At 47.1% G+C, this 25,059-nt stretch overlaps 2 protein-coding genes across 9 annotated transcripts in view; one reads left to right on the top strand and one right to left on the bottom strand.

The window, feature by feature from the left end:
* The window catches only part of FAM91A1 (family with sequence similarity 91 member A1), a 209,405-nt gene that overhangs the window by 87,075 nt on the left and 97,271 nt on the right, over positions 1-25,059 (bottom strand). For 7 of the 8 annotated variants that reach the window (XM_079144071.1, XM_079144068.1, XM_079144074.1 and 4 more), the window contains one exon: positions 6,859-6,941. In XM_079144071.1, coding sequence (XP_079000197.1) covers positions 6,859-6,897 — 39 coding nt within the window. In that variant the 5' untranslated portion in view covers positions 6,898-6,941. Of the gene's footprint in view, positions 1-6,858; positions 6,942-17,937; positions 18,020-25,059 lie in introns of those variants that run through there. The other variant, XM_079144062.1, reaches the window with a different exon arrangement.
* ANXA13 (annexin A13) overlaps positions 7,089-25,059 on the top strand; it is a 31,092-nt gene continuing 13,121 nt past the window's right edge. The window contains exons 1-5 of the mRNA XM_079144257.1: positions 7,089-8,278; positions 18,034-18,128; positions 21,172-21,342; positions 24,167-24,200; positions 24,305-24,384. Of these exons, the coding sequence (XP_079000383.1) occupies positions 21,280-21,342; positions 24,167-24,200; positions 24,305-24,384 (177 nt within the window). The 5' untranslated portion in view covers positions 7,089-8,278; positions 18,034-18,128; positions 21,172-21,279. The remainder of the gene's footprint in view (positions 8,279-18,033; positions 18,129-21,171; positions 21,343-24,166; positions 24,201-24,304; positions 24,385-25,059) is intronic.

Below are 25,059 nucleotides of genomic sequence, written 5' to 3'. Positions count from 1 at the left end.
CTAGACGAATTTGTTTTAGAAATCTCCGTACAACATTTTATCTCTGGCCAACAACACTCTAATGTACCCTTAAAAAATTTTTGTGACTAGGGTAGATCTCATGGTAGGTGAGCTCCCCACACACAACAAAGGGACACACAGACACTTTGGGAGGTGATGGGTGTCTATTATCTTGATTGTGGTGATGGTTTGGTGGGTATGTGCATATATCTAAGTGCATCGAACTGTATACACTAAATGTGTGCAGTTTACTGTATATTAAGTATAGCTCAATAAAGTAGTTTAGATGTTTTCCAGGAATTTCGTTTTAGAAAAATCTGTGCGAGGCAATTTAGGCAGAATTGTTGACATGGCCCAAGGTGCCACCACCTAGCAGTGCCATGGTAACGGGTCACACTGAGGAAGATCTGGGCACATCAGAGCCTGCCCCAGCACATCCTTCACCTGCCTGCTCTTTGCTCCTGCTTGCTAGATCCCGCTTGGTTCTAATCCTGGTCTTTCTTTAATCTCCTTGGTCTCCTCCTATTTCATGCCAGCCCAAACGGCAGCTCTTGGTAGATCAGTGTACAGCAAGCCCTGTGCCCTCTGCTCCCTGGCACTTCCTGAGAGCCCTCTTGGCTCAGAGCCTGGATACCAGGCAACCACTTTCAAATATTTACTGAGCAGAGTGCAGCAAGTCAGGGCTTCTGAGGAACTACACTGGAAATATTAGACAATCCAGGGGCCACTCCCCTTACATTTTTGATCATACCTCAGTGTTTACAAATGACCCTTCCATCCTTATGTCACCAGGCATCTCACCTCCTACGTGCCAACAACTGAGTGCTCCCTGTAATCCAGCACGGTGCTACTCCATCCCAAACACGACCGCATTAAACATCACGTGCTACCAAGAGCAGGTGCCGCTCCATCCTAAAGATGAGACAACTAAGGCTCAGAGACATGGGTCAGCCTGCCAGGGGTCAGGCACCAGCAAGGGTCAAAGTACAGTTGAACACAACAGACAGGGCCCTCAGGTCTATGCAGTGTAGACCAATGTCACCTTCAGATGCAACTGGGTTTGCAGCACTACAGCACATTTATGTCACAGTAAGCACATGAGCACGCTAACCCCAAAAGCATCATGCTGCCGTCCCTCCCAGCCACATCCTCCCTCACCTCCACCCATCCCTTCTTACTTTTTGCTTGCCTAACTCCTACTTGTCTTTCAAGTACCAGGACAAATGTCACCTCCCCCATGAAAATTCCTTTCTTGTCTCAGTTATTTGCACCTAAAGTTCTTACTTTATCACAGTGCAATCATTATTTCTCTGTTTATTTCACTGGAGACAAGGACTGTGATTCCTGGATCAATGTGTCCCCCTCACTTAGGACAGTGTTTGGTACATGATAGCTCTTCAGTACCTGTTTTTGAAGAAAGAGAAGAGGAAAGAGAAACAAGAAGAGGGAGGAGAAAAAAGAGAAAGGAGGAGAAGACAGGGCAAGGAAGTATACTGAGGAGAGTTTAATCTGCCTGCAATATATTTTTCAATGAATTCCAATGTCTCTCGTGAATCAGTATATTCTTAGTGTCCAGTCTCAATGCTATCCAAATAGAAAATCAGGACGTGAGGATTGACAGGCATGAGTGTACTGTGTGAATGTACTTCAAGCTATGTCCTAGAAAATCTTTGCTACTGCACAATATAGAGAGCAACCATATGTAAACCATTTCTCTCAGCCAACTCTTCACAAACTCCACCCCAGAGTTTGCTGCAACCTAGAAGAAGGTTTTTCTAGAATGTTCCATTTCCATCGTAAGTGTTAAGACTTCCTCGCCCTGGAAACTGGACTGGGACAGAAGGCCTTGATTAGGTGTCTTGCATTCTGGCCCTCTGGCTGGGAATACCAGGAACTTGATCCAAGAGTCTACTTTCCTCTGGGGCGGTCATTGTGATGCAGCAGGGACATCTGGGCCATTTCACAGAGCACGTTTCAGCATTCTTTCTTCCCCAGGTGACACTGCTACCTAGGATCATATCATCTCAGTTTATTTTCTGTGTCTCCTCCCTCAAGAACAATGGGTCACTTCCTTGTTTTAGGTATAAACACAGAGACTCAGGGAATGACATGTACACCTTCTAGAAGGAAGAAACTCTAAGATAGAAAGTCCCAGCTGTGCAAACAGGGGGTGCCTCTGGTAGGGCAGATAGTACTCACTTCCATGTTGAGTTGTTCTGGGATGACTGGCAAGCACCTCCCTGGGATTGTAGCCCGGCAAGATCCTGAGTCCCATGAGGTGTGAATTCTCACACTTGTCAAGTGAGACAGCTAACAAGGTGTGGTGTTGGGGCTTCATCCCAGGCCACCAGACTCCACAGCCAGAAATTTTAACCACTTTACTGCCCCAGTGCAATATGTGCCTGAAACTCAGGACCCAAGTTGTAGGTCAGAAAGGAAACATGGATCCTTAGGGTGCCCTTTACAAGATAGAAATTTCTCAAGCAAAAAGTATTCCAAAGATTCCAGAAAACTCATTGCTGATCTGACATTTATTATGCATAGGCTCTGCTAAGCTTCATTTGATGCTTGGCATGAATGACTTCATTTAAATTCTCACAAGAGCCTTATATAAAATAGGCACTATTATGCCCATTTACCATGAGGGAATTATGGCACAGAAAGGTTTGGTAACCTGCCCAAGGTCACATGACTAATAAGTAGTCATGCTGGGATTCAAATTTAGCCTGACTCGAAAGCCTTTTTCTGAAATTTGACTTCTGTATTTTCAGTGTTCACCTATTGTAAATTATGATATGATATTGTTTGGGGTGTTGTGAGATATAGATAGATTAGATAGATAGATAGATAGATAGATAGATAGATAGATAGATAGATAGATAAACAAGTTTGCAACATATCTAGATAGCTTCCAAACTTCTTGAATCAAAATGTGCGGAATTAGAAATCTATCTACATATGTGTGTGTATATGCATATATCCTCACATATCTAATTCTTTCAAACTTTTCAAATCAAAATACATATCATTGAAATCTGCATAAACATCACCTTATGAAGTTTTATAAATATCATTATAAGACAAAAAGCCAAAAGACGGCCCAAAGAAGCAGGGAAGGACTAACACTTGTACAGTTCCCTAAACCTGGCTCTTGGAATGTTATTCCATGTAAGCTTCAACCCTTGAAAAGTGTTGAAACCCATTTTACTGATGAGGACATAGTGACCTGGAGGTTAATGGCCCAAGTTTACATGGCTGCTAAGGGGCAAAAAACCACATTCAAAGCACTATTCCTATGGGCTCAAAGCCCAGAAGGGTTGTGATTGGCATCTAATTTCTTGTGCCGTCTTTGTTTCCTTAGTGTCAATGCAAATAATGTTAAAAAACAAACAAAAGGCAACAAGTCCTGCAGTTCTGCCTCTCCAACACTTAAAGGGGGAAAGCAAGTGGAGTCTCCCAGCCTCAGGAAGCGCCTGGTCAGGTGCTGGAGTCCCTAGCATGTCCACTCTGGACCTGACTTGAATTCCCACTTCATGTGGAAGTTCTGTTCAGTGGCTGCAAGTTTCAAATTAAATCTCCTAATTGGCAGGCAGGACTGAGGCCCCAGAGCCAGCTGCCTGTCCTGCCAACAATGGACAATGGGTGTGGAATGTGGTCCCTATACATCCAGAGAAGTGCTTTCCTAGCTCATCTGAAGGAGCCACAGCACACTCTGGCAAGGACACTGACATCTCTGATGGAAGCGTCCATTGTTGAGGCAGCTGCAGACACAGAGGGGAGGATTCCAGGCAGTTCTCTCTTCTGTCTTTCTCTCATTTTTAAATCGTCACATCACATGGTTCCCTTGCTCCAACACCACATATCCTACTGCTACAAGGAACAAGACTGTGTTCTCTTCCTGAGCCGATTAGGAAGGAAGACCAACAGGACTAACAGCGGTCCCTACAAGGAGCCAGGGGCCAGTGACCTCCGCCTGCCCTGCTGCTGGCGGTACCTCTGACATACACTCCTACCCCTCATCACTGCCAAGCGAAAAATGACGTAAGCCTCAGCATCATCTTCATTCCTAGCACGTGATCAGCACCTGTCCACTGCATCCCCCAAGCCAAATGTCACATACTGACTGACCTTTTGATCTTGGATAAGCAAACTAGACAAGTTCAGAGGGTCCTTTTCCCATCTCTCAGCTTCTACCTTTGTATGCTATTTGGATCGTGGAACAACCTTACTAAAACAGGAAGGGGATGAGGGCCAGGAATGTCATTTTATATCTGCCAGAATCAGAAAGTCCTGGTTTGGTCCTGGCTCCAGCCCAACCCTTGCTTGGCCAGGGGACTCTCAGACAAGCCTACACATGGCTGCTACAAAGTCGCACAGCTTCTTTGTGCGAAGAGGAAAAGGTGCCCCTGTGTGGGGAAGAGCCCTGCCAGCTCTGGGGGACAGGAGTGACCCCAGCCCTCAGGGCCCCCAGGTAGGGCACAACCTGCACAGCCGTTTCCAGAGTCTGCGTGTTTCCATTTATCAGTGAAGTGGGACTGATAGCAAGTGTCCCATCACACGCTCTGCCCTGAGAAGACTAGCATGACCCACAGGACAGTTTGTGAGCTAGTCTGTTAGTAGATTTCTGGTTCAGGTCTGCCTCTCTCCTAAAGTCCTCCATAATACTTCCAATGAAAAGCAAAGACTCCCACACACTCTTCTGAGATGGCCACTTCCACCCTCTATAGAATTTGCTGGAAAAGTAGGATGGGCCTCTTAGGTGCACAGCCTGTGCTCAGAAGGGTCTCCCGTTGGGTTTAATGCTCCGATGCATGTCACCGTGTTAAGATTCTGATTTTTGAGTGAGGGGTCCTGCACATTCACTCTGTGTTGAGTTCTTCAGATGACGTAGCTGGCCCTGCCGACAAGCCTTCAAAGGCACCCAATAGCTTCCTCACACCCCACGAAAGTTGCTGATGAGGAGAATGGGCTATGTCATCCTCTGCCTGAACACAAAGTCCTTTGACATATCCAGAGTGCGAGAGGGCGGTGGCCAGGTGGAGCGTGTGCTTCCGTTGACCAGTTGAGCTGGCTGCAATTCTGCTTGCAAGACCTCAGACAAAACCCTCACCTGTCTGAGCCCAGTCTCCTCACCTCTAAGGGGGCCCACTTGTGTTTACTCTTCCTTATGAGTGAAGAAAAAGGTCTAGAAATTACCTGGTACAAGGCAGGTGTTCAGAAAAATATCCGCTTCCCTCCCAGCTTGTTTCAGGAATAGATACCTCAAGGTGAACCAGGCCCTCATGTTCCGAAAGGCAGTGAGGTGATCGGTGGCCCTGCAGACCCTTTGGCTCAGGAGCTCGTGATTCTCCGTTAACCAAACCCCTCCAGACCATGGCTATTAGTCGGACACTTAGGTTGCCAAGGCAGAGATCCAGCTCAGAGTAACTTAACCAAGGGCAAGTCTGCCGTCTGTCAGTTAATGGAACTGGGAAGTGCAGGAAACAGGACTGCTGCACCTGAGGATGTTATTCCCTTTCTGTTTCTCTTCCTCCCTCCCTCCTGCCCTCTCCACTTCTCTCCCCTTTGTGTTGAGGACAAGATGGTTGACAACAGCCCTAGATGCTCTCAAGCCCGGTGGGGAGAGACATCTATCTCATTACACTAACCAAGGGAGAGACTAATGGATATGGTGTGGCCCACATCCCCACTCCTGAACCAATCACAACCACCAGAATGACAGGGCATGTGCCCACAATGGTGATGGGGCCTAGACCACTGGGTTCAAGTTCATGACTCCGTGAGACCACAAAAATGGGGGAAGGGGCATTCCCCCAAAGGAAATCTGGTGTCAGGCAGAAAAACGTAGCATGTGCTCTGAGCCCTGCAGGGACTACAGATCACTCCCGCTAGGAGACAAAGGACACGAAAGGAGGGGAGACCAGTGAGAGCATTTCAGGAACTAGCACTTAAACCAGCCTTCACGGAAGGACGGGAAATACACGCACATGTGCTGCCTTGCTGAGGAAGGGGAGGCAGAGAACCGAGAAAGCTCTGGGCGTGCTCCCGGTTACCAGCTGCATCACAGCAATTAGCCTCACATCTTTAAATTTTTAATAGTGATGCATATATTTTTATGGTTATCTTCTACTTATGCAAGCAACACTGGTTTTCCAGTTTAGTGCTAATGCAAGTTTCTTTTTAAAAATTAACTTTAAGTAAAAACAAAGTAGGTCGGTCGAAAGAAAAATAGTAAGTAATGATGATATCGACGTAGTAACTGTGGACACATTAGTGCATGAATTAAGCCAAAGACTGAAGGATGGGACATGGCTCAGCATATAAACAGGACTTTTTCTACCCAAAGAGCACTAAAACCCCAAAACTATGTTCATACTGGTTCTTATAATTTACCACTGACAAATTAAATGTATGTACTCATTGTGTGGATGGCAAAGATCCAAATGAATCTGTAGTAAGATCCTACCATTCTTAGCTTCTGGCAAATCCTATTCCCTAGATAGACTTGTGTCTCATGGCAAAGGCAGAGAACCCACATTCCAGAACATTGGCCCACTGTATTATTCCCTGTTTCAGAGACAGACACACAAAGAAGGGGTTGATATGAAAATTGCTTTTGACAAAGTTGGCCAGGACTATTGTCCTTGAGAACAGAAGGGTCTATTCTTCAGTGGTCACCAAGGCCAGCTGGCCCCGAGGAGTACCAGTTATCTCTCCAGGGCCAGAGCTCCCCCTCTGATTTCCACATCACCCACGTGAAACGTGGCAGCTGGTCTCTTGTTTAAATGACAGCTTGGTCCTCCAGTTAGCTACTAATTTCAGGCAGAGAAAATTTAAACAACTATATTATCCACTCACCTTTTGAATTATTTTCTCTAGGCCAAAGAGAGAAGTCATCAGGTTTTCAGTGTGGATCGAGATACCAGAAAGCTGTACAAAGCCTGCAAAGGAATGGGTACGAAATACATTTCTGTTTTCTAATTTATTTCAGAAATTGATTAAACTTGATCTCATGATCAACTTTCCCATGATGGTGAGAAAATGACCCTCTTATCTTGTGCATTCCAAGTTAATTCAATTCAATCACTTCTAATAATCTCTTTATTCAAATTCCTAAAGCTATAATCAGATACTATAACTTCAGTATTCTATATAATAGGCATACGGTGGATATTGGGACATTTGAGGTGAGAGAAAGTTCATGAGAAGTGCAGTTCATGCAATCCTAATGTCATCTAAATCCCTCTGACCCTTTTGTGGGAAATCAGGTCTGATGAGAACTGGATTAGGGATGTGGGAAGTGCACAGAGAAGTGGATCGAATGGGCACAAAGCTGTGGCCACAGTCAAGCGTCCCCAGGGTCAAAACTGGAGGAGCTATTTATGCAGTGCAAGAGTAAGGTAAATCTAGGACCAGGAGAGAGTACCCAGGTCCAAGGCCATGGAGAAAAGCTCTGGACCCAGGGAGGCCACTGGTGAAACAAGGATTTGATCCAGGAGTTTGGAAGAAGGAGAAATTGAAAGTAGACAGAAGAATTTGCCTTGAACTAGAAGGAGGAGGGAAGGAGCTGAGATTGGCAGCTGGAGGAGATACATTCCACAGTGTTGTCAGGGCAAAAATTAAAGGTACTCATGCATGAAAACTGGACATATTCAGGGAAGGCTATCTACGAAAGCGACAGTGCAGTGCGGCCTTGAGTCATGGTTTGGAATACCCCTGGAGTGGCAAAGAAATGGAGACAACCAGGAAGACTGCCACTAAGGGCCCCATTGAGTAGGAAAACCATGTCTTTTCACAGCTCCAGCTCACACGGCAGCCTGAGAGAGGAGGACAGGAGAGACAGGTGTGATTGACCCTGGGTCTACTGATGAGGGGTTTCTAAAGAGTAGTAAGTGAGGGCATTGAAAGGGAGAGAAGGGTCAAGGGACAAGGTTGATTCCATTTCCTAGATCTTCTTTTTACACTTATTGGAAAATTTTGAAGTGTTTAGACACTTTATATACAAAATCTCATTAGGTTCTCCTCATAAAAAAATCCATTTTTCCTATGAGGAAATGAAGGCCCTGACAAGTTACATAACCAACCCAAAATCACCAAGCCAGCTAGTGGCAAACACCAGGGTGGATGCCCTTTCTGTCACTCACTCCAGATGTCACCAATTCAGACATTATAGTGAGTCCACCTCGGTCACACAACTGCAGTACCAGAGGGTGAGGATGGCCTGAGAAGTCCTTGCTCGGGGTCATTAACAGCTGGCAGGAGCCATTTGAGTCCACAGGTACTTTATTTTTCTTGTTGCAATATAACTCACATGCCCTAAAATTCACCCTTTTGCAGCCTATAATTCAGTGGGTTTTAGTATATTCACAGAGTTGTGCAATCTTCACCACTAATTCCAGAACATTTCCATCACCCCAAAATGAAAGGCCAAACCCATTAGCATCCCTCTCTTCAGCCCGAGGCATTCACTAGTACACCACCTGTCTCTAAAGATTCGCCTGCTCTGCAACTTCATATAAACAGAATCATACAATACGTGGCCTTTGTCTCTGGCTTCCTTTCCTTGGCATGTTTTTTGCAAAAGAAAATGACAGATTTGTACTTAGAAGGAAATTAGTGGAGATTCACTTGCCTAGGAATGGCTGCGTGGTAGAATAAATACGGCCATACATTTTTTTGTTTGTGACTACAGAGGGAAAATAATCAAGATCGATGATGGGAGTTCTCAGGGGACATATTTTGCTTCAGTCAGAGGAATAGTCTGCCTTGCCCAAGAAATGCAGAGAAGTCCTGAGGAGCTGGGGTCGGGGAGATCTGGTAGGAAAGTGGTAGAAGGATTTTTACATATTATATATTCTTGAGTAAATCAGAAAGAGATAGAAGAGAGGGAAGGAGGGAGAAAGGCAAGGAAGGGGAAGAGAAAGAGAAGGAAAGAGAGAGAGAGATGAGAAGCAGGAGGAGAGAGGGAAGAGGGATAGAAAGAGGAAGGGAGAACACACACACTGGCAGTGAAAGATGATCAGAAAAGTCACTTGGTTGGGAGGCCTGGGAGGAAGCTGCTCCTTGCTCACAGCCCTGGGCTCAGTTTGTACTAGGAGGACAGCTGTCGGAAGCAGCAGGATGTTTATGACTGAGATCTGCTGAGCGGTGGGACTGCAGGTGCTTTCCAGGCAGGGGAAGCTTGCCTGCTGCTCTCAGGAGGTCCCGACCCCTGGCCTGGGGATGGAGACTGAGTGAGTGTGAGGTTGGCACAGGCCCTACTGTCTTACCCACTGTGAAATCCAGCTTCGTACACACTGACTGAGCGCCTACTGAATGCAAAGTTTCACAGCATTCTCTTTCCCCTTTTGGATGTGGCCATTGGGTGAAACCGATATGGGACTGTTTACCCTGTGGAGCACCATTTTTGCGCCCAGGGCTTGGCTGAATGTCACTCACCTGTCACCATATTCAGAACCCCCACAACCTGTCTAGTTGGTGTTGTTGGAACCACTTCACCGATGAGAACCCAGGGCTCGGCGGTTATGTATCTTGCCCAAGGTCATCAAGTTATGAAAAGCAGAGTCGCCCAGAGCTCTGATTTGAAGGTCCAGCCTCCCACCCTCTATTGATAAGTAGAAGCAGAAACAAGGTTACATTGCTGGCCAGGTCTATCTGCAAGACCATGTGCCCCTCTCATGGACATACCAGCCCTTCCAGCCTGGATTTTAAATGAAGAGTAGGGTCATTTAAAATTTTTGAGAAGTCACATTTTAAAAGAAAAACTGCAGGCAAAATGCATTATTTTAGATTATTTCAGTTAACCTCGTTTTATATCAAAAATATCACCTCCTTAGATCAATCAAGCTAAAACTCGTTAACAAGGTATCTTGCATGCCGATCTTCATCTTAAGTTTCTGGAATCCAACGAGCGCTCTACGCTTACACAAAGTTCAGACTCGGATCAGCAGCATTCCCAGTGAGCAGCCACTGAGGTTCTGAGCAACACTAAGATTATGTGCCCTCCCCACCCGTCACCCACCTGTGTGAGTTAAAATAATAATGGCGTGCCATAAAATTACATTTTATTTCTCCAAATGACACAGAATTTACAGATTTCATTTCCTGACATCTCTGCTCTCCTGGTGTTCTCTGCGTGTGGTCAAGGTCATGGGTGACCCCTAGCAGCCCCTTCATCCCAGGGCTCCGGCCCCTCTGCTGCCCTGCCCCAGCCCCCAGACACTGCACGTATCACCAAAGTCTTCCCAGGCCTGCTTTTGCTGGGTCAGCCCAGGAGGACTCTTTTAGAGGTTGACACTGCCAGAGGTGATTGAGGCCACAGCTTCTTGGGTCCTCAGGGGCGCTGGAGCCAGCTGGGGTCTTGGTAGAGTGTGGGAGGAGGCAGAGTTCCCACTTTCACTTCCTGTAGGCTTCCAGGTGATGCCCATGATGCAGGTCCCAGGGCCACGCTCTGGGGTCCTCCTGAGATGCTCAGCCACATAGGCGCAGAACCAGGCCCAGAACTGAGTCACCCTCTGCCCAGCACTTTCCATATGCCAGGCATGGGAACGAACTTCAGCTCCCACTCTGTCACTTACTTGTGCCTGCGAACTTAGCTTTATCATCTATAAAATGGCATAGCAAATGGCTCCTCATGTGTAGGTGACGAGGATACAGGTAGCACCCTGCTGGCCCTCATCACGTGCCGGTCTCCTCCTTCTGAACCACATGCTCAGATCCAGTCAGACCAGTCTGAGCACGAGGAGGCTCACCCTGTTCTCCGCCCTGGACCTGTGAAGGTGACCTTTTTTGGCAAAAGGGCCTTTGCAGATGTAATTAAGGGTCCCAAGAAGAGATCATCCTGGATTGCCCGGGTGGATCCTAGATCCCATGACAAGTGTCCTTAAGAAAGACAGAAGATGTGCAGGGAAGGTCGTGTGAAAACACAGGCAGATGAGTGATGTGACCCCAAGCCAAAGATCATCATGGATTGCCAGCTTCCAGAAGAGGCCAGGAACAGATTCTGCCTCAGAGTCTCTGAAGGGACTGTTCACGCTGATGCTCCATTCAGACTTGCAGCCTCTAGAATGGCACTAGACTGCAGGAGTTTTGTTTGTTTGTGTGGTGATCTTTTTGTTGTTTGGTTTCGGTTCTGGTTTTGGTAAAAAACCAGTGCACCCAGGGGCACTCTACCCCTGAGCTACAGGCCCAGTCCTTTTCATTTTGAGACTGGGTCTTGATAAATTGCCAAGGCTGGCCTCATACTTGTAGTCCTCCTGCCTCAGCCTCCTGAGTGTCTTGAATTATAGGCATGCACCACTGTACCTGGCAATAGATGGTTTGAAGCCACCAAATTTGTGGTGAAACTGATACGGAGAACAAGCAAAAGGCCATGATCTGCTCAAGCAGGCCAGATTCTGCCATTTGTTGCTTTATCTCTCTTCCCTGCACCCCCATTTCCAAGGAGAAATGAGAGGCTGGCCTCCTGGTGGTTGAGAGACCAGCTCTTGGGCACCAGAAACGGGGCTGCCGCCTCCTGGCTCAGCAGGGCAGGCCAGGGTGGCATTTGAAGCCCAAAGGGAAAGCAGAACTCTGCCACTGGCTCAGACTGTTTATCTGGCACACAGTTCCCTGGGGCCTTCAAACCCCATGACCTCCACCCTGTCGAAACAGAAACCCCACTCTGTATCTTCCCAGAAAAATGCTGGGAAAGCAAACCACAGAGAACCTCGGGCACTTCCTGAGGCTGATTGTCACCCGGCTCTGACCTCCACTGTGTAATCACCCCTCCGTGTCCAATGCTCAGTAGGACTGAGGGTCCTTCTTTTAAGACTCAGTTTTTAGAAAGTCTTTCCCAGAACCACTGGGGACTAACCCAGTGCCTCGAACCAATGTAAATGTTTGCTGGAAAACGTTGGGCAGCACAAACTTCTTATGTGACACAGGTATTGTGAAATGTAGAATGAGGTCACCTTTCACCAAATCACTGGTTGAGTAGCAAAAACAGCTCCCAGGATCAACCTCTGCCTGGGGCTTTAGGGCTTGAGGGAATTGTCACACCTCCCCCACCTCTAGTCGGGTGCGGAGCCCTCCCACACTGCCACACACCAGGCTCCCTCTTGTTGAAAAGCTTTCCAGGAAGAGAAGTCTAGAAAATCTTGTTTTTTTTAAAATATTAACTCAGTTTTCCCAACTATGCAGATTGGGTTGCTCATGGCCTCTGAGTAGTGAGGATGTTCTCTTGGTCCTTGCTGCACGCAGCCCAGCTGAGTAACTTGCCATTTCCACCAGCACCAGAGATGTGGTTTCATTGTAATGCTCTGCAATTATTAATTCCTCCACTCCTGCACTCACACATTCATTCAGCAGGTCATATGATCAATATTGAGAGGCTTTTGTGTGTGTGTAGCTGAAAACAAAATCCCTGTCCCAGGGAACTTGCAAGGTATCATGGCAGAGACACAAGAATACGTAGCATGAGGGACACAGCTATCAAGAAAAGCCTGTTGAGTCCTGAAGGAGGAAGTGAAGGTTCAAGGTCAGAAATATAGGTGTGCTGGAGACCCAGGCAAAGACCCTAGGGAGAAAGAAAGAATTGCTTAGGAGCTCAAATTTTTACTAGCATGGATGAACATGGGGTCTGGGAAAGGACAGCTAGGGAGGCAAGACTGAGAGGCTCCCAACTGAGCTACTCCCAAGGGCTGCACAGACTCCACTGCAGAATCAATTGAGGCTTCCTTCTGCACTTGAAGGGGCTCACATTGAACAGCTAGAAGCAGAGGAGTGACAGGTCGATCTGTACTTCAGAAAGGCCCTTCTGTGGGCAGCCAATGCTGACAGAAAAGGGGAGAGTAAAACAACCCGCCGTGTGGGCAGTGTCCGCAGTTCTTCTGGGCAGTATGGTGGAGGTGATGATGGAGAGGAGCAGGTAGACTTGAGAGGTACCAAGCCTTGGACGAGAGGGGCTTTGGAGTGACTAGCCGGATGTGTGGTGAGGGAAAAGAGGGAGCCGAGGATGAGCCCCAGGCTCCTGCCAGCCCAACACACCCAATGGACCACGTGGAAGTGGGAAGCTCCTTCCAGGGATGGCACTGCCAGAATACAGGCCTGAGGTGTGAGGCCCTTGACATGGACAGGAAGGAGCGGCCAAAGTGGAAGATCTTGCTGGACCCAAAGGGCGAGCTCTAGTGATAGTTATGAGAAAAAGAGACCCCTTTCGAGGTGAGATTTCTGGCACTTGGAAATTTAAAAATTGATCATAACATCACAGACTAAGTAACTGGATACACATTACGTAGGTGAAGCTCCGGGAGGAAATGAAGAGGAACAATGTAAATAATGGTGTTGGATCTGAACCAGAATGAGCAATTAATTCCTGCAAGTGAATTAACTTTTGCAAGTGAAGTCATCCCAGGCTCTTCTATTTTTCCAGTTGGAATCAAACAGCTGAATCTTCCCAGAATTATAGAGGTGGAAATAATAATAATATAGAGGTGAAGTGAGTGGTCCAAGAACACAAAGCTGGTGGTCTTGCCAGAGTTAGAAAACTCTCTAACTTCCAGGCCAGACCTAAGTCCCTGCTGAGCCTTTCCAAAGATGATTTTGAGGGCTGATGCCAGAGTTGAGGCAAGAGGGAAACATCTCAAGTTTTGCCAGCTTCCTTTTTCTCTCACTCCTTCTCCAGCCAGGTCCTCTCCATCCCATGCCCACACCCATGGCCCAGAATTTTTCCTGCTACCAACCTGTCAATCAGAATATATCAGCCTTCCCAGGCTTCCCTTATCGAGTGTGATAATGCCACCTGTTCAATTTCTCAACTCTCCATTCAAAAGTTACCAGCACATGCCCTTCAGAGACAGCAGATCATAAGAGTCAGACTAGTCAGCAGCAACTGCAGGAATTTGCACAGTTCTGGAAAACAGAAGTCCAAAATCAAGGGGTCAGCAAGACAAGGTGTCCCCTGAAGGCAGTAGGGGTGGATGTTCCTCGCCTCCCTCCAGATCCCGGTAGCCTCTAGTTTCTGTGACTTGTAGATGCCTCTCTCCTCTCCTTTCCCTCATGGAGCACTCTCCTTGTGTGTCTTCAGCTGTCATCCTCCCTCTGTGTGTATCCTTCTCTGTGTCCAGGTTTCTCCTTCTAATAAAGACCCTAGTCATATTGAATTAGAATGCCTTCATGACTTCACTTTGACTTGATGACCTTGTAAAGACCCTATTTGCAAATAAGGTCCCATTCTGCAGTACTGAGGGGTAGGACTTCAACACTGCACTTTGGAGGGACACAACACAACCCCTGCAGGTGCCTCTTCAACAGCCAGGATACAGGGAGCTTTGGATAGGAGGTTCTACCAGCGTACCCCTTCCTGTGGAAATGTACACGCTGCTGCAGGGCCCAGGATGGACAAAGTACTAACACCGGGCCAGAGCTTTACTGTTGTCTAGGCAGGAATTTTCAGAGTCCCCCTCCTCTCAAAGGCCCTGAGAGATCAGTGCTACGATCTCATCCCCTGGCAGGAAGACAAGGCTCCACAAGGCAGTGCTGTCTGGTGAGTCACACACGCAAATTCAAATTTTCTAGAAGCCACATTTTTAAAATGAATAAACAGGTGAAATTAATTTTAACTATATATTTTATTTGACCCAAAATATTATCATTTTGAAGTAACAGGCAATCAACATAAAATCTTGTGTGTGTGTGTGTGTGTGTGTGTGTGTGTGTGTGTGTGTGTGGTGCTGGGGATTGAACCCAGGGCCTTGTGCATGCAAGGCAAGCAGTCTACCAAATGAGCTATCTCCCCAGCCCCAACATAAAGTTATTAATGAGATATCTCACCCTCTCTCTATATATAAAGCTGTTGAAATCCAGTCTGCATTTTGCATTCCCAGCACATCTCAATTCCAACTCACCCTATTTCCAAGGTAGCAGATGGCCATATCTACTACAGGCTGGGACAATAGAGCCCAAGAGTCCAGCATCTTTTGGCTCATGTGGGGCAGAGATGGAAGTCCAGTCTGACCCCAAAGGTCATCCTTCTCCCTCCACACCAGTTGCTTCTCATCCCTCGGGCCTGCTAGGGAACAGGTGATCTCCATGAGCTATTCTCTGCTCAAGTTCATGTGCTGGTCTAGATACCAGTTCCAATGGGCGCCTTCAAGAGACTGCCTTAACTTAAGTTCCAACAGCAGGGAACTTGGGGCGTGTGACAGGAACAGTAGAGAAGGGGTTTGGCGACCAAGGAGATGCTCTTCCCTGAAACCTGGAGTCCTCCCATGGAACCTGCTGTCTACTTGCACCCACCTCTGACTTCAGAAGCATCGGATCAACTGATATTTGACCATGGGGTAAGGGAAGTGGCTTCAGCCCATTCCTGGTCTCCATTGCCTCTAACAAAGCTTCTTCTGAATGATGTAGACCAAGGAAAAAGAGCATTTGTTCCACGAAAATTCAGGTTCAAACAAGTCCCCTTACCTCCCTGCCTACTTCCTCTCACCAGAATATAGCCCTGAGGTCCTCCATGAAGAAAAATCTGCAGTAACAGCCCACTCTGAGGTAGGAGATCATGGAAGCTCATGAGTTGTACAAGAATAAAGAACTCCAGTTGCTCTTCTTCCTCCCCTGTGTTGGGCAAGACCTGACCATGAGCCAGCAGCCCCTCTCTTCACTTCTCCCTCCAATCAAACAGACCTTCCTTGCCTCTTCCACCTACGACTGGCTGCTAAAGTCCTCTTGTATGTCATTCAAACAAGATGGCAAAACATTGGCTATATCCCTAGACCCTCCGAGACCAGTGGTGCTCCCAGCCTCACGGTGATGGAGCTTCCCCCCAGCACACAGCAGGTCAGTGCATTGGGACAGGGCCAGAGAAGGGAATAGAGACCCTGCCTTCAGAGAAAGTCCCATCCACATAGATGGCCATGGGCAATTGACAAGAAGATCGGAACTCAGAGGACCAGAGGGGTTGATCTAGGGTCGTCAACAAAGGGAAGGGGTCATCTGTGGGAGGAGTGACCATACAAAGATGTTCTCCAGGCAGTGCAGCTGGGCACAGTGGCATACACTTGTAATCCCAGCAGCCTGAGAGGCTGAGGCAAAAGGATCACGAGTTCAAAGCCAGCCTCAGCAACTTAGTGAGGGCCTAAGCAACTTCGTGAGAGCTTGTCTCTAAATAAAAATATTAAAAAGGGCTGGGGATGTGGCTCAGTGGTTAAGTGCCCCTGGGTTCAATCCCCAGTACCACCAAAAAAAAAAAAAAAAAAAAAAAAAAAAAATCAAATCAAATCAGTGCAAGACAATACAACAGATATTTGGAAAATAGTAAGCACAGCCAATACCCACTGGAGGGTGGGGTTTCAACCATAAGACACAATCTGTCACCAAAGAATCAACTATCCAGTCAACAATCCAATCTAGACCTCAACCATTTGAACTTCCATGATTTTTGCTGATCTGAGTACTATTAACTTAGCATTTTTCTTTTAATCAACTCATTTTAGCTCTATTTTAAACACTAGGTTCGGATTAAAATAAATTTGAAACTATTAAAATAAAAAGGTGCCAAGTAACTTTTTATACCTTCAGTGATACACTTGGAAAACAGTTCTGGTGTGCCAGACAGATGCCACTCTCCAAGCATCCAATTATGGCCCAAGAAATATGGCCATAATTGGCACTGTAATAGTACACACTACCATTTAATGACCACTCCCCGTGACCCAGCCACCAGGCTCAGAATGTCTCACTCAGGAAGTCCTATAATCACTGCAAGGATCCTAGAGCTCTGTAAGCAATGGGCTATGGAGGAACGGAGGAAGCTGGAACCTAGTTCTTCAAGGTTTATAAAAGCCCTTGATCCACTGGCCAATGTGGTTGAGATAAAGTGAGTTCTGTGTCTGTGACAGCAGGGATGGGTTTGAGACCAAATTACAGGAAGTCTTGATGCTCCACTGAGGGATTCCAGAAGTCATGAGGAATCACCAAAGGTATTTAAATTGTGAAGTGAGATGAGCACAGATGTGGTCCAGGGTGGAGTGTGGAGCCTGGCATCAGAAAGACTAAAAGCAATCAGGACCTACTAGGCAGGGGTGGTGGGAATGAAGGAGAGGGACAGATGCAAGAGTTATCTCAAGGGCGAGGCAGATGGGACTTAGTGACATTGGAAAGCAAAGGAGACGGAAGGCAGGCACCCAGAGGTGACTTTGGATCTTCCACTTTAGGGGCACTGAAATGCCCCACAGCCACTAATCTACTTTCTGCCTCTATGGGTTTCCCTATTCTGGAATTGCATATGAATGGAATTTCATATGTAGTTTTCTGTGCCTGACTTCTTTTACTTAGCATAAGGTTTTCGAGGTTCATCTTTATTTTCCAGCACTTTATTCCTTTTTCTGGACAAATAGTATTCTATTATGTGGATATACCATATTTTGCTTATCCATTTGTCCATTGATGGAGTTTGGGGTTGTCTCTACCTTTTGGCCATTAGGAATAATGCTGCTATGAAAATTCATGCAGGGTGTGAGGGAGGGAAGAATGGAAGGTAATTGGATGAGACAAAGAGGAATGAAGGGAAGACGGGGCATGGGAATGGGAAAGACAGTGGAATGAGTGGGACATAACTTTCCTGTTCATACATGAATACGTGACCAGTGTAACTCCACATCATGTACAACCACAAGAGCAGGAAGTTATACTACATGTACGTAGGGTATGTTAAAATACATTCCAAAAACTAAAAAGAACAAATAAAAGAAGAAAATTCATGCACAAGTTTTGTGTGAATGTGCTTTTGCTTCTCTAGGACTGAAATGAGGGATCAGCTGTATATGTTCCCCTTTCCACTAGGATGCACTGCACTGTGCTTCCTGCAGAGAGAGGGCTCGATGCACTTTGTCAGAGTGAGTGCTGAGAACACGCTTTTCGGCACAGGGGCCGCCCCATTCCACCAAAGCCTCTGATCACCTTGAAGCCATGAGTCATGGCCTCTGACCTGACTGACTTGATCCTCCATCTTGTGTCTTGCTCACTCTGGCTTCACTTCTCTCTCCCGTACTTTAGGAACAGATGAAGCCACCATCATTGAAATTTTGTCAAGTAGGACCTCGGACCAGAGGCAGCAGATAAAGCAGAAGTACAGGGCGAAGTACGGCAAGGTGATTGCGGGGTGCCCCGGGGTGGCCTCCACCGTCTCTGCTTCCTCCACACTCCCCCAGCCACGGAGAATGTCTTCAAAGCTTTATTGAGTTATCCCCGGAGAAAAACTGAAATAACCATTTAAAACTTGTAATTGACTTCAGGAAACCTGAAATTGCTTTGCTAACTTAATAGCTTATACAATCAATACTCTTTAACTTGTTATTTTTTATATTGACTTCATTTTTCTATTAAGCCCTTAGTCATTTTTTCATTCAATTTGGACTAATTCCACATAATAACTTAGAGATTGGTCAGGGATTTGAAAATCAGTTTCCCCAGGTGGGTTTTTATGCACGAATTTTTCATATATTCAACTCTCTTCAAGAATGATATGGTCTTCATAAATATTGTTACAGAAAACTTAAAAAAAAACTCTTCATTCCCATCAATACTTTTTTTCTTTCTTTTTATTTATTCCCTTTTGAAAATTCTTCTTGTTGATGATGCAGTTATGTAGAGGAATCTTAAAATATGCATTAGGCTTTCTTGTTCCTTTATCAATGTATAATGAACACAGTTTAACCTTTTCATAATGTCACTCCAATTATCATTATGCAGAGTGAATATCCACCATTATGGTGTAGTCTCATCCATATTTATAAAACCTTTCCCATTTCAATAACCAGGCAGGTAAACAGACATGTAGAAAGAAAGATGGGTTCTCCTCCTTATTTGACACTGGGCAGGTAACAGTCCCTTTAGGCCCTTGGTCTCCTCACACATAAATAAAGATGGTCACTTCCCTCCTTTCTCAGGTTGCTGGTTTATCAAACAAGATAACATCAGCACACACCAACAAAGGGAAGCTGTGATGGGTAGGATTGCTCCCAGTGCACAGACAGAAAAGGAAAAGCTCACATGTTCCAAGGACTTGTGTGAACTCATGAACACAGAAGGGGAAAGGCAGCCGGCTCACATCTAAGTCTCTGACTTCAGGGCCAGCGTCCGTCATTCCTGGAGGACTCAGGGCCGGGAGCAGAGCTATTTCCTCATATTCTAAACAGCCAGGTGGCTGTGCTTTCATGCTTTTCCTGCTTCTTTCCTCATCAGGAGGCCTGTCAATGCCATTTTTTGTGAGTGTGAAAATAAGTGAGTCTCCATTCAACCGCATTTAATTGACCTGAATAAAGTGGGATTTTGATCCTGGTCCACATGACAAAACCCTAGCAGCCCCACTTGCCCATCTGTGTCCACCCCACCAAGATGGAAGGTCAGGCACAAGGCTCCTCCACTTTCATCCTGCAGTAGGAGAAAGGAGGTCCTGGGGTCCCTGCTGAAGCTACAGAGGGCGTGTTCCAGCATGGAACGGGGTGCCTGTCTGCCGATCCAGGCTGCGTTTCTGCTTCTCAGCTGGATTTTAGAGAGCTGAGACCAAGGAAGGGATGCTCACAGAGTGTGAGTGTGCCCAAGAGGAGGAAATCTGAGTCCCCATCTCAGCTGAGCTCCAAAGAGAATAGCCACCCCAAGGCTGGTTAGCAGGAAAGCCAGGAGGGGAGCTGAGGAGTCCCAAGTCTGCTTCTCTCGCCCAACAGAATATAAACACACTAGGATTTATTTCCAGGCTTGTGGCTTCCGAGAGCAGTCACCTGGGATTTCTCTTCTCCGCAGTTCTGTATAATGCCATTCTGACCTAGAAAAGGGTTTCCAGTTTCCAGGTGGATGTACACCACAGAGTCCTGAGCAAAGGTCACAGGATGCAGTATTAAAGGAAGAGGTAGCAGCCGGGACAGAGGTGTCACATTACAGCCCTCTTAACATGGTAAATCCCAAGGCCTCAAACAAAAATCTGGATTTTTCTCCCAGGCCCAGGACTCAGAGGTTCATTTGATAAACAGTTGATTTGCCTCCTCTCAAGACATTCCTTTCAGCATAGGCTAACAATGATAATATTTTATATAATATGCATATTATTAATAAGTATTTATTGAGCATTTCAATATGCCAGGCACCATGTTCATTATTTACATGGATCTCTCATTTAATTTTCCTATCGATCCTATAAGTCTGGTTATTCTTCCCATCTTCTAGAGAAGGAAATTCCCTGTTGATGTAATTAAGTTTTCCAAGGTCACAATGCTGCTGTGACTGTACCCTTAGCCACCAGCCCTGATACTGAGTAGCCAGCTCGATGGGGCCTCTGAGATGCCCACAGATCTGTGGGCCTCTGATCTGACCCATCCTGGGCTGTGGCTGTGTGGAGGATCCTTCATGTAAGTTGGGTGCATGGACTTACTTCCCCTCTGGATCTTGTCCTTATTCAACCCCCTCATCAGAGAGGGACAGGTAAAAAAAGGCAGTTCCCTCACCATGATGACAGGGTGCTCTAAGAAAAGAGGAAGAGTATGCCCCCAAAAAACAGGGAGCCAGGGGGAATCTCCCTGACACCTGCCTGTCTGAGTTCTTTCTCACATGCATCCCTCTCGGGGTTTAACAAGTTAACTAGACTGACTGTACGTCTGACTTGATCAAGAGAGTCCCTGTTTACTCCTGCTGTCTGCCACAATTGTTTAAAACAGCCCCCTTTCTTCTCAAAACTAGCCCAGTTTGGATGGTAAATTATCAGATCCCTCTAGAGAAAACAGACCTGCCTTTCAGTCCTTTCCAGGTGAATGTTTGGCAGCAAACCCTTCCTCGTCTGAGGCTCAGTGAAGGAGGACAGGCCAATACTTCTGCTAGTTTTTCAGGGTTGTCTTGAGGATCAGTTGAGAAAGGTCTCTGAACCCTGGAATGTTCTGCAAATACTGCTGTCACAGTGATCTATCTCTGGAGTCTCCAGCCCTGAGTGGGAAGTCTCCTCTTGGCCTCTCTGCCAGCCTTGCTGAGGGACTGGATGGACAGTCATGGTGACCACTATTCTCAAGAGTAGGTCACTTTTTCCAAGTCCCTCTGCACATGCCCAAGGCAGGTTTCCTGTCAGGCCTGAGCACACACAATAGTGCAGGGAGACACGTGTCCATCTCCTCCCAGTCACTCCCAAACAGGTCTCTGTGTTTCCTTTAGGACCTGGAGGAGGTGCTCAAGAGTGAGCTGAGTGGAAACTTCAAGAAGACAGCCTTGGCTCTGCTGGACAGACCCAGTGAATATGATGCCCGACGGCTGCAGAAGGCCATGAAGGGTGTGGGCACAGACGAGGCTGTGCTCATCGAGATCCTGTGCACAAGAACCAATAAGGTCAGTCCCACGTAAGCAGGAGTCCACACACCTGCCAGAGGTGGCGGCAGACCCTGGAGGGAAGCCACTTCCCTGCCTTCTGTCCACAGGTGAGCAGGAGTCTGGACAGAGAGGTGTCCACTTTGGCCCATGGAGGGGGGATATCGTGTCCAGTCTTCCATAGGTCAGTCTTGGTGTTGCTACCCCTGCTTGATAGAACAGATTCTTCCAAAAGAGCTGTGTCAATCCAGCTTTTGTTTCTCTAACTTGGTTCTACTTTCCCTCTCCCTGCCTGGCTTTGGGGACCCTTGGGCATGAGTAGTGCCGTAGGTAACACAAGTGTGTTTGTCACTGCCTCGTCCTTGGCTGTTAAAAGACCATAACCAACCTAAAGGTAGGTGGAGTCAGGACCCCAGTGAACACCCCTAGCGGCCGCCAGCACCTCCCTGCAGGATTCTTCTATCCACTGATACAAGGTCCCTCGGGCTCACGCCATCATTTCACGTGATAAAAAAAGCCCCAGCAGAAGCCCATTTGTCTTTGGTTCCAGAAGCCAGGAGGGCCAAGGACTTCATTGAGAGTAAAGAGAGTCCACAAATCATCAGTAGGTGACCCCTTCTTCTTCCACAAGCACCCATCACAGAGGAATGGGGAGACCCAGCAAGAAAAATGCCAAAAAGTCCCCATCCTGAGGCCTCCCAGGAGCGTTAGTGTTGGGGCAGACAGCAAGATCTGAAGCAGGGCTTTGAAGCTGGACATTCTTTGAAGCCTTGAGTGCCGGCACCTGCTGACTCTGTTCAGCCCAGGGCGCAGGCTCAGCCTCTCCGCCCAGAGTTCCATCACGCCCCACGCTAAGGCTGTAAATCCTTCTCCACATCCTCATGCTCCTTCCTGTTTCCTGCTAGGATAGTGCCTCAGAGGCTGGTTACCACCCACCCCTGGTGATGCCACGGGCCCAGGGTCACACCGCTTTCCCGGTTCATACCGCCCTTCCCAGATGGACTAAGGTTCCCGCAGTGAGGTGTCCAGTGTGGGGCAATCAGCTCCTGCCTTTGCAAAAAAGGTTAATTTTCTTATTCTTCTTCTCGCCTTGGCCTGATTTCTTTAAGATCCAAGCAATAAGCAAGTCCTTTCTTTCCATCAAAGAGGTCTGATGATAAAGAGAAGAAAAGCAGAGAGAAAGCAGGCACCAGGCGGAGGCAGGTCCTCAGGGTGGGCTCGGCGGGCCCATCTCCTGGTCGCCCTCCCTCCACCATCAGAGCCAGCAGGCGGCTCCTCACCTGCTGTCCCCACCTGCTCCTGTCACCGCTGCCCCGATGTAGGGACACTGTGGGCAAGCTGCTCTGGTACACTGCTGTTTCCAGTAGAAACTGAGGCAGCTCCCGAGGCAGCGGCGGCAGAGGACATTCAGTGTGATGTAACAGTTCCTCAAGCTTCATGCCCTGGGAGCAAGGCATACCCTGAGCGAAGCCTCGTTTGAAGTGGCAAAAAAACTAGAAATAACCTAAGCAGCCATCGGTGGGTGACTGGCTAAACCACAACCTCTTGTAGGACAGAACACTTTGTCTCCCTCTAAAAACAGCAGTTGACTACACGCAAGGACAGCTGGATCTCCAGGTCACTGTGGAGTCAAGAAGAGAGTCGCAGAACGATAAGGTCCCACGCCACCTCTAAACGTGTGGCACACACACGAAACCATCCCACATGCTTTAGACGGCACCCTAACTCTAACCCTAGCCCCCGCAAATGCAAAGGAAAGTATTTGGGAAGGTCCACAGGGAACTTTTTTTTTATGGGGGATTGAACCCAGGGGCGCTCAACCCCTGAGCCACATCCCCAGCCCTTTTTTGTATTTTATTTAGAGACAGGATCTCACTGAATTGCTCAGCACCTTGCTTTTGCTAAGGCTGGATTTGAACTCGAGATCCTCCTGCCTCAGCCTCCTGAGCTGCTGGGATTACGGGCATGTGCCCTTGCACCTGGCCCACACTAAACTTGTAATGCTGACTATGTGGGTGGATATGGGCCACTGAGACTGGCCCGGAGGTAGTGAAAGGTCCAGCTGTAACATGTCCACCTTTTCATTTTTAGTTGACATGGAATCTTTGTACATATTTGTGGAATACAGTATAACATTTTGACACAACTAGCATATCCATCACCTCAAACACTATTTCTTTGTAGTGAGAAATTCAAAATCCTCTCTTCTGGCTATTTTGAAGTATACAGTATATTATTGTTGGCTGCAGTCATCCTGATATGCAGTAGCACAGGAGAACTTTTTCATCTCTTCTCATTGTAACTTAGTGCCCATCGATCAGCCTTTCCCATTCCTTCCTCTTCCCTCTCCCCCGCAGACTCTGGTAGCCGCCATTCTACTCTCAACTTCCACGAGATCAATTTTTTAAAATTCCAGAAATGAGTGACATCATGTGATACTTGTTTGTGCCTGAATTATTTCACTTAACATAATGTCCTCCAGGCTCAAGCATGTTGTCACAAATGACAGGAATTCATTCTTTTCATGGCTGCATAGTATTCCATTGTACAAATATAATACATTTTTTTATCCATACATTCATCGATGGACACCTAGGTTGGTTCTGTATCTAAGGAGACTGTATGAATGTGTTACTTATGTGTCTGAAATGTTTGCACAAAAAGGGTCCCTCCACACCCCAGGAAATTGCCTCAGACCTGTGGGCAAGTCCCACAGAAATGACCACCCTAAGAAGTCAGGCAGACACGCCTGTGTCTGGAAACAGACATCTGCCTGGTTGGTGTGCCTCTGCCTCTTGCTGATTGACTCCACCTTGGATATTGATTTGTTTTAATTTTCTTCCAGGAAATCAGCGCCATCAAAGAGGCCTACCAAAGGCGTAAGTGACTTTTTATTCTGACTTTGGATAAAGTCCGTCCCTTTCAAAATACCTCCAGGAACTGAATCATCTGCTTTCTCCTCTCCCTTTTGCTTCTTTAAAAGTGTTTGACAGGAGCCTTGAATCAGATGTCAAAGGTGACACAAGTGGCAACCTGAAAAGGGTCCTGGTGTCCCTGCTACAGGTAAGAGTGAGCAGGTCTCTCCTGCGTTACCATCTGAGGGAATCATTCTTGGCTACATGGTACCATGACAAGAAAGGCAAAGTAGATCAACGTTTCCTTCTTTATTAAAAGTCATCAACCCTTGCTGCTTCATCAGCCCAGGGGCCAGGAAGTTATTCGACTGGGATTTCTCCTCATATCAATCTGCCCAGTCACATGCTGCTCCCAAAGCCTTTTGGTAAATGAATTACCTCATTAAGCATAACCACCTCATTTGGCCAACGAGAAAAGTCAGGCCTCCAGAGACGGTAAGACCCAGCCCAGGAGCAAGAACCAACCATCTGACCCTAAACCAGGTCCTTTCCACACCACAAATCTGCCCCTACTTCTAGGATCCATCCTGAGTCTAGGCCTGTAGGAACCGCTGCGGGGAACTCCGCCAGGGACCCAGCCCCCCTGCTCCAGGGTCTCCAGGTGGATAGCACCTGCGTGTCACTGACACAGCCATCTATTTGAGCTCTGTGCATTTCTTCCATTTCATTTATCCCACTGTGGACAGACTGACAGAAAAGAACCAAGAAGCAGGCATCAATGGCCACAGGAAGGTCGCACAAGTTTTCTCCAACTGCATCACAAATTGCCACACACTAAGCAGCTCAAAACAACCTAGATCTACTGTCTCACCCTGGCCCTGGG

Source organism: Sciurus vulgaris, assembly GCF_902686455.1.
Source record: "Sciurus vulgaris genome assembly, chromosome: 1".
NCBI classification, from domain to species: domain Eukaryota; kingdom Metazoa; phylum Chordata; class Mammalia; order Rodentia; family Sciuridae; genus Sciurus; species Sciurus vulgaris.
The sequence above is the reverse complement of the archived record's forward strand: the minus strand, read 5'-3'. Positions and strand labels throughout refer to the sequence as shown.